This window comes from Poecile atricapillus, chromosome 7, assembly GCF_030490865.1.
Source record: "Poecile atricapillus isolate bPoeAtr1 chromosome 7, bPoeAtr1.hap1, whole genome shotgun sequence".
NCBI lineage: Eukaryota > Metazoa > Chordata > Aves > Passeriformes > Paridae > Poecile > Poecile atricapillus.
The window spans coordinates 31,780,250-31,796,724 of record NC_081255.1 but is presented as its reverse complement, the minus strand read 5'-3'; the positions used below and the strand labels follow the sequence as shown (position 1 = coordinate 31,796,724).

General features: G+C 42.8%; 1 protein-coding gene across 3 annotated transcripts in view; it reads right to left on the bottom strand.

Annotated features, from left to right (window-relative positions):
- Positions 1 to 16,475, bottom strand: part of PATJ (PATJ crumbs cell polarity complex component) — a 134,091-nt gene that overhangs the window by 17,773 nt on the left and 99,843 nt on the right. For all 3 annotated transcript variants that reach the window (XM_058843045.1, XM_058843044.1, XM_058843043.1), the window contains exons 31-34: positions 13,570 to 13,641; positions 13,150 to 13,267; positions 12,426 to 12,559; positions 600 to 683 (exon numbers count right to left, since the gene is read on the bottom strand). In XM_058843045.1, the coding sequence (XP_058699028.1) occupies positions 600 to 683; positions 12,426 to 12,559; positions 13,150 to 13,267; positions 13,570 to 13,641 (408 nt within the window). The remainder of the gene's footprint in view (positions 1 to 599; positions 684 to 12,425; positions 12,560 to 13,149; positions 13,268 to 13,569; positions 13,642 to 16,475) is intronic.

Genomic DNA, 16,475 nt, shown 5'->3' with positions numbered 1-16,475 from the left:
TTCACAGCAGCTATTCCCCAGATGTGTGAAGTGTGGCCTGGGGGAGCTGGTGGCTTCTGCAGGGATGCTGGGAGGGATGCTCACAGGGATGCTGGGAGGGATGCTCACAGGGATGCTGACAGGGATGCTGACAGGGATGCTGGGAGGGATGCTGTGGGGTGATGCTCACAGGGATCCTGGCAGGGATGCTCACAGGGATGCTCACAGGGATCCTGGCAGGGATGCTCACAGGATGCTACAGCCACCTTCTCCTCCTCACCCCAGCTCAATATTTGGATTTCAGGCAGAGCGGAGATACGGGAGCGGTGTCAGGAGCGCAGGTCTCCGAATGAAAGATTAAAGAGATGAATAATACTAAGCTATTGGACATGACAGCTGAACTATGTAATTCAAGAACTGCCTTGCTCAATTAAATTTAATGTATTCTCAATTTGTACCTTCAGTTTATATGAATATAGAAGGATATATGAATTTTTCAGGACATTCTTAGTAACAGAAGGGAAGCCTTGAGAATGGATCCTATTCAACCTACAAGGAACCTCTGTAGAACTGAAAACAAGTCTCCACAACCAAACACCAATACAGAAAACATCATTTACCTCTAGAATCTGATCTCCAGCCCAAAGTCTGCCATCTCGAGCTGCTGCCCCTTCTTCATAAACTTCATGGATCACTATGGCATCCTGTGGGAAGAAGGCAGTGGCATGAACCCTGCTTCCCAAACACCCTGAAACTGGTCACCATGACCCACCCCACGCTCCCCAGTCAAAAATACAGCACTCCAAGTCAGGAGAAGCAAAACTGTAACACAGATCTTTAAAGTTTTCAGTATTTTGGGATAAGAAAGTGTGAGCAAAAACCAGTATAAAGGTACAAAAGATTTTGTTCCCCACTTCAAGGTAGTCTTGTCTAGAGCTTCTTCCATCATTTTTATACACTGGCATCAGCAGCACGTGAACTCAGTGTGAACTGTTGTATTAATATCGTCTACTTTTAATGGTATTATTTAAAACCAGATTCTTTGGAGCTATGAATATTTTTAGGGACTTGGCATAGACCTCGGCTTTAAGCAAGAGCTGAATGCCTTGTGGTAAATAGCGCTGGTTAAATCTGTAAGAAATGAAATCCAGAAGAAAGGAACAATGGCAAATGTTCGTTTATTACTGAGGTTGGAAAATGTAGGCAGTGGCAGATGTAGCTTCAGGGAAGGTTTCAGTGATTTAATCTTATTGCCAGCAATAGATGTCCCCATAGAAAAAGCATTACAAAGAACATACTGTTCTCTTGCTGGTGCTTTCCCTTTGCATTGTTCTGGTTTGTTTGTTTCTTTTTTTCCTTTTTCCTTAAAAAAAAATACAGGTGAATAGAGGTGAAGCCCCTCTACAGTGCTTCAGCTTGCAGGGTGGGATGCTCCAGTGTGCAAAAGCTGCTCCTCTCCTGAGCAGCACCAGCAAAGCCTCAGAGCTGAGCCAGCAGCGCTGGCTCTGGGCAAACAAGCGATGATTTTTAATGACACAGGTGGGTTCTGGATATCCCATTCTCAAATACACCCTGCAGAACTGCTCTTGTGAGCCCCTCACCAACAGGATGGACAAGCCAAAGAGGAGCTTTCCCACAGTGCTCCCAAGAAAAGCTGGTGAGGATGGAGCCTGCGAACCCCGCTGTGTGATGGCTTCTCCAAGGGGGCAGGGAATTGCTGCTGGGGTGGGAAAAGGTCCCTCTGTATTTGGAGAACACTGCTGGATACCACATCTCTGATCAGCAATTCATCCCCTGCCCGTGCTGCCTCATCATCCTCTCCCAGCACAGACACAAAACTGAAACCCCCTCAGGTAATGCTCAGATCACAACACTGAGAGCTCGATTCCTTTTCATTCCCACTACAACTTCTTTAATGATGTGAACTTGCTGGAGCACAGCACCTCTGCCACAGGTTCCCTCTGATCCATGGACACCAGCCCCTGAAAAAAGCCTGGAGGATTGCAACCACAAATGCAACCACAGCTGATACAAGAGTCCCAGATGGGGGAAAAGAGATTTCAATCTGCAGAAATGAAGGGGAAACACTATGAGCTGTGTACCAAGTAATTAAGAAAGTCAAAAGAGTGGTTTGATTAAAAAAATAAAATGAAATATAGATATATATACACACCACTGGCAACTGCAGGGTTTTTTTGCAGTAACTGAAGCAACAAATACTGACAGAATAGAGCAACACAGGCATGTCCATCTTCTCTCTGTTGTGGGGTTTGGGTTGGTTGGTTTGGGGTTGAGGTATTTTTTACCTTTGTTTTACAAATGATGGTATTACTCCAAAGCAACACAAGAGACTTTAGCCTGGGGGAAGTGGGCAGTGAGAGAACACAAAATATTGACCAGCTTGTTAAGGTAGCATCATTCACCTGGGACACACCAGGGCAGTGGGTGACCAGGAGGTTTGGTAGAAAATTGGCATTGTGACCATGGAATAGCACACTGGGCACGTACACAGGATGGTCAAATTAAACCTTTCAGTCTGGATTTAATCTCATATTTCCTAACCTCTGAGCAAGGACCTTTCAATCACATTTCTCTAAGTTTGTTTTCCATCTGTGGTTGCTTTTAAAACATCCACCAACCTGGAGCTCCCAGCTTTTCCCAGCACTGCTTTGTTAAATGTAAAACTGCACATACCGAAGGCTCAGACCCAGGAACCACCAAGTGTTATCAGTTTGGATAATCTGCATCATCTATTTGAAAAGGCAACGCTTCAGTGTTACACTGCGGTTCCTGCATGTGTGAGAAGCCAGACCCAGGACTAAAAATACACATGGCATGAAAAGGTACATTCCTGCTCACTCTGTGCCTACCCTGCAGAAGGAAACATCTTGCTGACCTGCCAAAACACTGTTTTTCTTAAGCAGGGTTGGTTTTTTTTTTAAAGTAGTGTAGCTGAACCAGGCTTATCAAATCGATTAAAAACAGAACAGAGCAACGTGTCCGTGATGCACTGTAAAGATTTCTAAATAGTCCATAAGCATAAATGTCAGTTTTAGTTTTCCTTAGCTTATGAACCATGGCAAACATCTCTTTCCTCTGATACTCCTGGGATCAGCTCAAAGTACTTAACCCAGAAGTAATTTTTTTTCCACTGGATCTAGTGGGATCTGGATAAGACTCTGTTAGTTTTGATCATCCATGACAAATCACTAAAAGCAAACTACTGATGTTAGTGAACGTATTTAATCATCTCAATATTTTAAAGGAGCTTATGCAGAGATGAGATGTCATATTCCAGCCATCTAACCAAGCCCCAAGCTGTAATGACTCTATCAACAGGCATGGATTGAAGCTGGAACACCCCTCTCAGTGCCTCAGAAAAGAAAACAGAATCTGTTATGACTAAAACAATACATTTATTTAAAGGATAGCTTTTGCTTTCTGCATATCTGCAGCTCCTGTTCAAATTTAACGTGTACTTGATATCAAAGCCTACATAGTTCAAAATCAATCAACCAAGAGGGATGAAGAGAAAGTGGTGTCAATGTTCAGCTAGAGGTTGTGAATTCATGGTGGCTCTGGACAGATTTTCCCATCCCTCCCCACCTCCTTTCAGCACCAGTTTCATACAGATTATGGCTCTCCATGGTCGAGCTTGGCAGGGTCGCAAAAACTGTTCGTGCAGAAGGGGAAATAAAAACACTCCCCTATCAAGAACACACTTGTTTAAAAAAGATACCCAGCTGCTGAAAGCACATACTTCATAAAGTTTACAAATCCATTCAACAAACTGGGGCTTTAATCTTTGTATATTTTGACAAAGGCCAGTCTGGGACCATTACACAAATGGGGAATTAATGCAGAGCTGAGCAGTTCTTGCCCGGGACGGAAGGATGGGGAATACGAGCCGGGCCATGCAAACTGTGTTTCCCCATTCTAAACAAAGTCCATGCTGGCAGGTGTCAACTGAGACTCTCCAACCATGAAAACACTGAAAGAAAGACAGATGTGAAGGGAATTCCTCTGCTGCTGCTGAGATTACCATCCTGGGCTCAAAAATGTTTGTGCTGAAGGGCCTGCAGCCCAAGGAAATGAAGCTGGATGCACTGGCACAGCACTGCATGGCCACAAAAATCACCTGCAAGCCAGAATGGTTCCCAAACATGGCAAAAGCACACCTGGTTGGGATATGATGTGCCCCAAACCTGTTAGGAAGCAGAAATGGTCACCAAACCCACCACAAAGAAAAGGTATTCTGTAGGGACAGCTACACCCCTCAGCAGCAGAGTATTGCTCTGACTGAGAATATCACTGTGACTGCACAGCTGTGGAGCAAAGGGAGGGCACAGGAGTGAGAAAATGAGGGTTTGGCTGTGGAAGTAAAGGCAGAGAAGCAGGAGAAGCTCGTGGAGCCTCTTGGTCAACACCTCAAAGAGTGAAGATGGTGCAGAGTGATAAATAACTGTGAGGGCAGGGTGCCTGACAGAAATCAGCAACCACCTCTGGAAAATAAAGCTGGTACCATGTGCACAGCATGATCTGCACTGCATTGCCCTTCATCTGAGGAGGGGAAGAACCCTGAACTCCCAGGGAGTTGGATCTCAATTTCTCTCTCCAGGCTGTGGATATTTTTCTGCTTGATTTATAACGATTCAGAAACCCGTGAGGGGAAGAATATCACACTCAACCCTCAGCAAAGGGCACAAACAGACATGTTAACTCTGAGAATTAAATTCAGTCAGATTGACAGCTTAATCTTTGTATCTTAAATGTCAAGAACTGGTATAGCAGAGACCTCAGGCAAGGACCACAGAGCACTGACCTGACAGCCTTTGGGAGGAAGGTGGTGAAGTCAGCATCCTATTCAGGAAAATCACTGACCAAGTGATCCTTAAAAGCCTGCAGGAGCATAAACCATGGTGAGAAAGCCTCACAAGCTGCTGGCTATAGGCTTGGACTGCTCACATGTTTTCTGCAAGTTTACAGCTCCTGGGCCAGTCTCTCCAGCGTTTCCTTTATCCTGTGCTGCTGTTCTTCAGCAGGAAAAGAAGCAGCTTTCAACTGAAAAAACACTGCAAAACAGCTCCCAGGCTGTTACTGGGAACGCTGGGAACAGAGGGTGAGGGAGGGACAGGACACAAGACACGCAGGAGGCACAAATATTAAGTACCAAGGGTATTTTGATGAAGTTATCCTGTGATAAAGGTGGATCAGAGTGCAAAAGGGGTGATCTCAGAAGAAGTGCAGCAGAGAAATCTCCATATTCCTGGTGTTGGCTGGATTTGACAAGGAAAAAGGTCCAGATTGTGGTAGAGTCTTTCTGCACAGCCCTGAACAGTCCTGCACTGCTGCAGGTCCTTCTGCTTTAACTGAGCTGAACTTTTGAGTTTGTCTTTGTTGAGTTGTTCCAGTCCACGAGCTCCAGCCATTACTGGGACAGGATCAAAGGCACCTGACAGAAGGAAGACAAAGCACTTCCCACTAAGGACTGCAAAAATCAGCAGAGAATGACTGAGAATGAGCCCTACCACCAACCAGAACCATGTATTGGGTGCAGGGAATTAAGCTTTCTGCATGGACTAGAGCACTTTTCCTGAGGAAGACAAAAAGTAAACTACATATAAAACTATATAATATAAACTACATATAAAACCAGGCTCTGGAAAAGATGTTTTTTCTGATTTAGTTGACAAGTTGTGTTTTCCCAAGCTAACATTACACTGATTTCCTACATAGCTACAAATGTTACACTAAATTAGCATTATTAAGGATAATAACACTGCAAGGGGTTTTGCTGACTGCAGGATCAGGGATTTATCTCTTTCCCAGGGCAAGCGAAATACTCTTAGTTGTTTCCTTTTCAACTCCTACAATACTTTATCCAGAGTAGTAAAATTGTAAAAAATTCATTTTTACAGGCTGGTTCCCAGATAAAAGTAGGAATCAACTTGGTTGCACAGTGAGTTTCATTGGAGAATTAACCCCACGCAGGAAAATCTCAGTAGTTAAAATAAACTCAGCTGCTGGTTACTTGGAGGCAGAGGAAATGACAAGTTGTGTTATGATCTCTGATCTTCCATTTGCAGATCCAAATGGAATCTCCAAGATAACTTTTCAGCAAGGGAGGGTGAGGGTCAAGCCCAAGCAAATCACTTCTCAGAGGGGTTTATCTCATGCAAATGCCTCCTTCTGGCACCACAGGATTTTGCCATTGCTGGCCTTCACAAACCATTAGCAGGCACCCCAAATCCTAAGCCAAACACTACTGCAGTAAAACAGGCTGCAGAATGTAAAAGTGTATTACTGTGTTAATGCACAAATGCTTCACATTGCACCAGACCCAGAAACTGCCCCGCTCAAGGTCAAAACATAAGGTCTGTTTCCCATTTAAGAACAAGCCCTTGCAAGAGATGGTGTTCACTTGCCAACTTTCATAAAAAAGATTAATCCACAATATCAATATGAATATAATTTTTCATACTAAAATACAGATTTATTTTAAGGAAGTGGATAGTATTTGTATTACATTTTATAGGTCCCTATAGTTACATCTGGTCCTTATTTATTTAAATTTTATTCAGCTTGCATAATATTTTTGCTTACAGTTATATTCTCTAAGATCAGAAAAGCTAAAACCTGAAAATTCAATGGCACTATTCATTAACATTCCTTCTCTCTGCAGTCATAGACATTTGCAAGCTCTCCTTTGATTCTGAAATAATAAAACTAAGGTAATAAGATGTTTAGTGTAAAAATATATGACTTAAGTCAGAATGATAGAAAGAGCTATGTTCCTGTGAATCACATGCCAAAGCAAACCAAAGTTTTTCAAAGAGTATACATGCTCATTTTTAGAGGCAATAATAAAACACAGAATGACATATTAAAACCTTAACTCTCTCACTCTCATTATTTTATTAAGTTACCAAAAAAAAAAAAAAAAAAAAGAGAGTTTGCAGTGTACACAGCATAGGACAGGTTATAAAGAATGCATGAGGGTCCTGGATGTGTGTGACACAGGAAGCCAAAAGCCAGGGGTTTCAACCAGCAGCAGCCAGGATCCTCCTGAAGCCCATCCTGACAGGTCCTGCTGCTTTTGTATATCGTTAGCCTAAATTTTATGGTTGATTTACATTCCTGGAAGACACCAGCTCCTTCAAGCAAGGCCCTGCTACGCAAGCAAGCCCTACCATCAGCTAAAACCTTGCCAAAGACCCATCAAAGACATGATTTGCAAAACTTACTGCCCTAATTCCTTTTTGTGACAACTCATGTACAAAGCAGCTTGGGTTTGTCATGCTCCCGCAAGCCAGCATCCTCCTGGAATGATGATGAATCCACCAACTCCATTTTAGCATTTTCCAAGCTGGAGTCAAGGCCATTCCTCAAAATTTCAAGCTAACTGCATTTACCACCCTGTCATTAAATTGCCTTCTGGTTTATGAATGTGGGCAAGGGTTTAGGAGGGATTGCATTTTTTCCCTCTCCCAACCGCAGACTCTCCCCCTGCGATACCCGAGCCACGATTAAAAACTCAGGGCTCCCATTCCTGTTTTTCATTCCATTGTTCCATTCATTGTGTGGGGGATTTAACAGCAGCAGCAGCATCCACAGCCCACATATTGCTGGAACCTCCCTAGAGGCCAATATCTCCCTTCTCATTTGTAGTTACAAGGTGAGCATATTTCACTAGAACACTCTCAGTCTTAGCTGCCCTGCATGTCTGTCCATGCACTCACTCAGAAGCTGTCTCTGTCTATACCTGATAAAGATATTTTTGCCTGGATTTAAATATAACTGAAGAGTGGGGAGGGTGGGATGAAAGCTCAGCCAAGGGAGAACCTGCTCAGCAACACAGGAGTCCCAGAGCCCTCGTGCTCAGGTAGGTCCCCACTGCTGACAGGCTGCAGCAGGGCACAAAGCAGAGCTCTAGGCTTGGCTTTGGAGCAGGAACAGCCTGGTTTTGGCAGCATGGAGCCCTCACAGGGTAATTATCCCTCGCAGCTCCAGGGGCAAACACAGGGGCTTGAACAGCTGCAGCTTCAAGTCATAGTTTTCCTGATTATTCCCTTGCCCTTCCTTAACAGATGGGGTTTATTCAAAGGATGACTCACCTGGACTGACAGAATGAATCTGAATATTCTTCTGTCAAACTGCATCCCACTCTCAGGAAGCTCCTCAGAAAACCCTCTGGGCTAACCCAGGTGATCAGGGAAGCTTTTTGCTCCCCAGCTCCAGAGTTACCAGCTCTCACCAACTCCTGAGCACAGGAATATTTTGTAATTTTTTTTGTTCCAGTCCCCTGGCTTTGTGGATCACTTTATTTTACAGACGGAGTACCTTAAAGTTTGTTAATTGACTTAAAAGTGCTTTTTATTAAAGTCAGCTGAAAGCAAAAGCACAAAAAGAAAATTTACCACATTCAAAGCAGACAACCCAGTATAAAAAAAAAAATCCTGCATAAGAGGTTTGACGTTGTTTACAACAAAAAACACAGGATAAAGCATATTTTTCTTTCTGTGTAAGGCTGAGATAATGACCACCCCCTACTCCACCTCCAGAGAGCCCTGAGTTACAGACCCTGCAATCTTTTATATCAGAGATGCCTCTTCAGCAATTGATTTCAAGCCTCAGCTGAGCCTCTGAGCCCTCCTCCCTCCCAGGTTCTCTAACCCTGCCTGGAGGAACTCCTCCAAACCAGCCTTGAAACTGCTGAATGCCCTCTGGCATGTCTGAGTGTCTTAATCACCCAGGCAGCAAAGCCAGAGTCAATAACTACCAGTAATCAACTCGACCATCACTAAATTATTCAGCTGGCAGCGAAGCAGTGCCCCCACCCTGCAAAGAAAATGTTTGTATCTTAGAGCAGTGCTTGTTCCATGTGCTGCCAGGAATCAAATCCCAGAAGATTGACTGTCCTGGATTACAGAAAATCATTGCAAGTTGTCAGCTGGGCAAGATGTGGCAGCATTCACCCACCCTGGGGTGAGAATGGGGTTTCAGAGATTCATGGGATGGTTTGGGTTGGGAGGGACCTCAGAGCCAACCTCATTCCATCTCCTGCCATGGGACACCCTCCACTAGGCCAGGTTGATCTGTGGCTGCTCAACACCCACAGCCTCTCTGGACAAAGCCCACATCCCATCTGGATGAGTACAATTTAAAACAATTCCTTGATGCTCTGTTCTCTGTGGATTTTAGAAGAAAATCTCAAGGGTGTCCTGGGCCTGTTAGAGACTCAAACCTCATTTCAGGGATGTTTCTGAAAACACTTCTTTTTTTTATCCCCTGTTTTAAATTCCCACTCTGAGGTTACTTTTACAAGTTTGATTGGACTACAACCAAAAAAAAAAAAAAAAATTAAAATCACAAACTGAAAGCCCTGTGCTTCAGCCAGCTCCACTCTGCACTTTAATTGCTTTAAAGCAGAGGCCATGTGTTGTGTTCTCTCAGGGGTACGTGGGAAGGTGAAATGAAAGTGAGTGAAGAAAAAAAATACTTTATAAAAAATCAACACTTAAAGAGAAATGAAATAGAACTGCTCCAGGGCTAGAGCAGTCTGAAGATCAACAACATGAAGACAACTCCCAAGGACAAACCCTCCTTGCCCAAGCCTTTCCTGTATCTTTCCAGCTGCTGCTCCCCAAGCACAGAGCCCCAGTCCTGGTTGATAATACATTACTGGAAAGGGTTTGGAGCTTAGGGGATGGACATCTCCTCACCAAAAAACATTTCAGGGGTTAAGACATCACTTTCCAACCTCCTGAACAAATTAACCTCCCTGCTCACAGGCTGTATTTTTCAAGTCTCTACTTGGTGATTCCTGATGAGATTCCTGAGGTTATGACTTAAAAGTTGCACTCTATATTTCATTTTGAAGCAGCTTGTCCCTGGCTGCCAGATTTATTATTCCAAAAGCTGGGCCTGTACATCTTGTGCTCAAGGAAGATATAAAATATTCTGAGAGAGCTTTCCTATCCCATGTGAGCTGCTGTTGAGTACCCTCAGCTCAGCATTTTTAGATCAAGAGAGTTTTAGTACAATATGGGTGAGGCCCTTACAGGCTTGCCATGTCCATTTTAGACTTGCCACGTTCTGAGCAGCATTCCTGGCTTCTCCCATGCTGATAAATTACTTCTGAGATGCCAGGAGCTGAGGTTCATGTTCTGCAGGGGTTTGTAGGCACTTCTGCTGAAGACAATTACAGTTCATTCTAATTTCTCTGCACTGCAGCAAACCGTGTGTCTTGGACACAAAACTTCTGCCACACGAGACCCTCAGGACTGATGAACTCCTCTGATTTTGCCTTTTTTAAAATACAAAAGATGTCCATCTGTGTAACTGAGTTAAAACCAAATGACAGAAAGCAAGACAGAGACATCACTCAGCTCCACAGACCTGTTTTGTTATATTTTCTCTCTAAGCCGTGAAACTCAGAAAGACAGAAACTTTCCAACAGCCTTGAGCAGTATTTGCTTTTACTCCTCATTATGTCATGTGAACTTCGTTCCAACTCTTTACAAAAAGTTTTCTGACTCCAGGGCAAAAAAAAAAAAAAAAGAAAATTAAAAAAAAAAAAAAAGAAAGGCATCAAAATAATTTGGAAAATATCAGAAGCACAAAGTAGACAGAAAAATGGGAGGTTCCATGCCATGCAAGTGGAGGATCTTTAAGGTTTCCAACCCAAACTCTTGCAGGATTCTGTGATCCCACCAGTTCCTACCTTGAGGAGAAGGGTTTTCACAGGCTGTTTTGGAGAAGGAAGTTATGGAGAATCCCAGAGAGGGTCTGTGCACATGGCAAATGGTCAGGTTAGGCTGTGGTTTCCCAAAAGCACCTTGTTTCCTATGAAACACCATTTCTTGCCTTTCAATGAGCAGATTCAGAATTATGAAAAGAAACAGGGACTCATTTTGGGTAAGTCCTGTAAGTTGAGGATCTGAAAAGTGGGGAGTTGGACCTCCCTCCCTTCATGGTTTCAGTTATTGCACTCCAGTGCATAGACTTTTAAAATCAACTCCTAGGAGGACACTTTAATGAATAAACTAATGAAAGCATAATACTTAACCAAAACCATTTACTCAATTTAAAGAATAAAACCCTTTGCATTTTTCTCATCTGCTCTGTAAAGCAGTTATTTACAATTTTCATTTATTTATATTAAAATCTCATGAAAGACACACACCATATTGCGTCTGACAGACTGCCATGTATTATTTCCAAATTCCAGTTAAATGAAAAAGCAAGGAGATGACTAACACCGAACAACTTATTTGAATTTACTCAACACTGAGGAGCTTGACAAAAAATAAAGGGGACTGGGGAAAAAACTCTGCATGGCTGGAAAGAGTGAAAACTAACCCAGCTCCATCTCCATGGGAAACAGAGCAATTCACCCCAGCTCTGCATAACTGGAGACTGGGATAAATGGGACCAAAACCTGAACTTTTTCCAATTTCAGCTTTAATGCTGTAAAAGATCCAGCCCACACTCTGAAAAACAAAAACTTTCTTTTTCCTTTTGATTTCCTTTCTTCTTTCCTTTCAGTTTTTTTCCTCTGGAAGAAGACTACTTACTACATTGCAACTGTCTGTACCTGCTGACACTGACTGCACTTTGATGCTTAATGATGCACCACTGTGATATTTTGTGATATTTTTGTGATATTTTGGGGAAAAACTGCATGTACCAGAGCAGTTCCACTGCCTGAAGAGTCTCTGTGTCAGGGAAATCAGGAGAACCCAGCAAAGACACCTCTGCAACAGACTGAAAGAACTGAATTTGACATTTGAAAAACCCAGACTGGCTTCTCTTACACTGTAGCAAAGCATCTCTGAAATAGGAATTGGAGAGGAGACAGCAGAGGCAGAGAAATGTTTAGCATCACTAATTTGCTGAGCTCACGCTTGAACTGATACATTTCAATTCATCTGAAGATAATTTTTTAAAAAAACCAGCATATCCAGGAGGCAGATTAAGACAAAAGACACAGAAAACAGTAAAAGATTACCTTTGGTTTACCTCTGTTCTGCAAGGGCCTTTGCTGGCAGGCAGATAAATCACAGTTTGTTTAAACAGCTACTGAGCATTTCTGCTCTCAAGACAGAGGTGTTATCCATGCTGAGACAGCTCTACCTCTGCAACATTAATTTCTAGTCCAGCTATTCTGGTAACTTTAGCTGCTTCCAACTCCTGATTCACAATGGTCAAATAAAACAAAACACATCTGCAACCTCTGAGCACAGCAGAAAAACTACTGAAACACAAACAGCATCATCTGATCTGACACAAGGCAAAATCACCTATTTTTTTATTGGAGGTTATAGTTGGCTTGTCCTCCCTGTCTTCAACAGTTTATTAGAGTAATTACATATTAAGGGCATTATTATTTTCCAAGTTCTCTTTGTCTTTGTCCTGTAATAAACATGATTTGAACAGAAACTCACCAGTGGAGTGTCTTTGCCTCCAACAATGCTGAGCCCAAGGCCTGAGCGACCCTTGGAGATCTCGATGGTCATCTCCTGCCCTGGAACTATGGGACAAGTTGCTGGATCCACAGGCAGTGGAGGTGGGATGACACCTGAGAACATCAAAAAGGAAAGAAGTAAGTCACACAACACAGTAAGAAAATGAATACCACCAAAGGAATTAGCGAGAACAGCTAATTAAGCTTTTGTTTGCTCTCCACTTTAATAAAACTGAACTAGAGGACCACTCTGAGTTACTTCTGAAGTCTCTAAAGTAGAGTGACTTGAGCTCTGAGAATAAATGCTCCCAATAAAAGCCTGTGAGGACATCTAATTCAGTTTTAACCTCTACAGTTCAGATCATGATGGAAAGGGGTATTCCTGTCAGGATAGACAGGGCCATATTCCAGCACCATGGAATGAAAAGCATGTCCCAAACTGTCTTTCCTTCTATTTCAATTGAAAACAAGATCATCTTTGTATGTAAAAGTCAAGAAAAACAAGTGAAGACACCTTCAAGCTCTCAAAAACTGTGACAGGAGAGAAAAATACAAACAGGTTATAAAAGAACTTAGAATAGGTCGTTGGAGGTTCAAAGAAACAAAACTTTAGCAAAAGTGATCTGGAAAACAAAATGCAAACATCTAACTTGGGTTAGGGTAGTAAAAATACATGACATGGTGGCAGAATCACTGGTTCCTACCACGGCTGGTGACTTCTGCTTCTGGAGAAAGGTAAGGAGGTGCTGGCTCCAGGGGTATCTCCTGGGAGCTCACTGGGGCTTTCGTGGAAGATTTGGGCTGTTTAATCTGGTTGAGGACCTGAAAGCAAAGCAGAAGCAAGAGAGAGCAGTTATCACCACAGGAAGGCATGGTATGGTGAGGTCATTACCATCAGCTGTTGACTGTTGTGCCTCACTAAATCATCAAAATCAATAAAAGGAAAACAAGCAATTTCCACACATTTAACGAGGAGCCAGTAATTTTTTACATTGCCATCAATAAAATTATTTTAATGTCTTCCCAGTTAATCCCTTCCCCCCCATGAATCACCAAAGCAAGCCCTCAGAACCCTCCCTTACTGGTTAACATGAACACACAAACATTTTCCTGAACACACATACATTTTCTGGGAGCTGCTCCTCTGTCTCCTGCTGATCTGCCACCACTGGTGTGTCAGCTTTACATTTCACATCCTAAAAAGTCAAAAAAAAAAAAGTGAGGTGTATTGAAAATGTCTCAACAGCCTCAATAAAATCTCCTCCAAAACTCAGAACGATGGTTCTAGAGAAATACAGGGATGTTTTGGAGGGACAGGACACAGGGAAGGGCTTCCCACTGCCAGAGGGTGGGGTTGGATGGGATATTGGGAAGGAATTCCTGACTGGGAGGGTGAACAGGCCCTGGCACAGGGAAGCTGTGGCTGTCCCTGGATCCCTGGCGGTGCCCAAGGCCAGGCTGGAACAACCTGGGACAGTGGAAGCTGTCCCTGCCATGGCAGGGGTGGCACTGGATGGAATTTAAGGTCCCTCCCAACCCAAAGGGATTCCATGATTTCTCCATCTAAGTCCATCTGTACCAGCAAACTGAGCTGAAACCCAAAACTTCAAAGAGGCAAAGCTGCTGTGAGCACAGGGAGTATCAGGAGTTATTAACATCACACCCCTCAGTTCTGAGGGAATGCAAACAGGAGGGGTTTTTGGGGAGGAGATTATCACACATGCTCTGGGCTGCTCCAGAGCAACAGGAAGCTCTGGAATGACTGGAACAGCAATTCCCAAGCTGAGTGCAGGGACCCCTCAGTGCCCACAGCAGAAAGGGGCTCCAAGTCACCTGCTCTCCCTTCCCCATCCTTTTTTGGCTCTCCTAAATAAAGCAACTGCTTAAAATGCATCCTCCAGCCTCATTAAAAAGCTCTCCAACAATGGTACTTCAATCACTGACTCCACTTGTAGCCTAATTTATTTCTGTACCTTTTCTTTGTAATGCACAAAAAAAATATTTGTATCTCCTACTTCTCCAAGTGCTTCCAGGCAGGTACAGTGCCCTCCCTTGTTAGCTCTTCCCTAAACTTAGGCCACTTTGATCCAAGTAATAGTTAATTTTCTCATCCCATATTTAAAACCCCTGATAAACAGCCTAGTCTGCAAAAAAAAATAAGTACCAACTTCCAAAGATTACCTCAAATCTTTTCCAAATATTCAGAAGTTACTCTGCACCTCAGAAAGAATTTCTAATTATGATGATAATTTCTACATTAAAAAAAGCTAAAGAGAACTGTAGGTAACTCAGCTTGGAAATATTGGCCTTGTTTGCTGGACTTTTATTATGTTAAAAGATGCCAACCCCCACAGGATCCTTTTTTTGCCCCCCTTGAATTTTTTGCTGAGCTTGTTGCAACTCTTCAACTGCAATTATTATCCAAAAAGATAACAGGAAAAAAGATAAAGTGGTGATCTCATTGTATTATCAGAGGTGTCAGGGGAGAAATGGGAAGACTGCTTTGTCATTTTCTGAGAGATTGTTTTAATGAGCAATGAAAAATTACTTCATACTTCCCTTTTTCATTGTGATATGTGACTAAAATCTGAAGCTTCATCTTGCACCACAAGTAAGCACCAGGCACCACCTTTACATCTCCCTGATCTTTTATCTGAGGCTGTCCTAGAGGTACCTGAACTAAATAAGCACAAAATACACTCAGCATTTGTCAAAAGCCTCCAGCCCAACTGGTTTAATCAAATTCAAGCCCCTCAACTCCATCCCAAAGCATTTTTACACAGTCCCTCCTCTTTGCCAGTGTTTCAAGGATGTGTTTTCTGTTTGTGGTGAAGACAGATTATTGTTCCAAGTTCAAACCTTTAAAGGCAAATTAATCCATTCTCACATACCATTTTCACTTTGTCAGATTAACTCTTCCAAGAGCACAAAGCCCCCTCCATCAATTCTTTTCCAAGTACACCTTATGGAAAACCAGATTTCCTCAACCCTCAGAAACCCAGGACCTTCCATGAGGCCACCTCAAACCCCAGCTAATAAACACACAGACTTTGCCTAACACTTCCACTGGCTCCAGTTCAGAAACAAAGTTGTTTTCCTTCCCCTTTCTTATCATCCAAGCCTACAGTGATGTCCATTATAAAACTTTATAGCTTTTAAAGTGATGAAGTGACAACAAAGAGTATGTTGTGAGAGACTGACAAATTTATCAGCAACAGATGAATAGAGAATGATGTGAATTTTTTAACTTTCCTTTTATTACAGCTGTCACTTGGTGAGACATCCTGCCCATGCTTTGAGCTGTACATACTTGTGGAAGATCTCTGCTGATAAGCACATACTTTTTATTTACTCAGTGAACTTGATCTCACTTGTTGACTTTTACATTCCTGATTTCTCCTGGCACATGACTGAGAAATTCAGCAACAATGGTGAGGTAGCACTGAGGCTCTGGTAGCAACATCATGCTATGAAAAACAAAGCACTGTTTTCTTTTGCTTCCATAGTCACTGGAAGACTGCAAGACAAATCTCCCTTCCCAAAACCACCAATTTCTGTTGTCCTGCACTGCAGAGTCAAAGTCATAATGCCAATTGTGCCTACAAACCCACTCCCTTCTGGCCAGAACCATCAGCACGCTCCCAAAACTGAGATCCACTCAGAAATATTTCCTGTGTAGTTTTAAGATCCTGATGGTAAGAACACTCTGGCATTTTGAAAAAAATGTTTTTTGCCATTATTTTTCACCCATTTATACCCCTAAAGCAAGGGCTGGCCCAAGTGAAGGCATTATGGAATGAGCAGTTTGGTCTACAGGGATGCCAATACTTTTCTGAGTGCCTTCTCTTACCTCTCTGCCATTGCTCTGTTTTGGACAACTCTTTTTCTTTCTTTTCTTTTACCTTTCAACTTGTGTTCTTTGCCCTCACAGTTCCCTTCTTTCTTGCTCCAAGTCTGAAAAGGAGGTGCCAATATATTCTGGGTTTCCTGTGGTTCCAGAGGCATCTTCCCTCCACACCTACCTTGGATT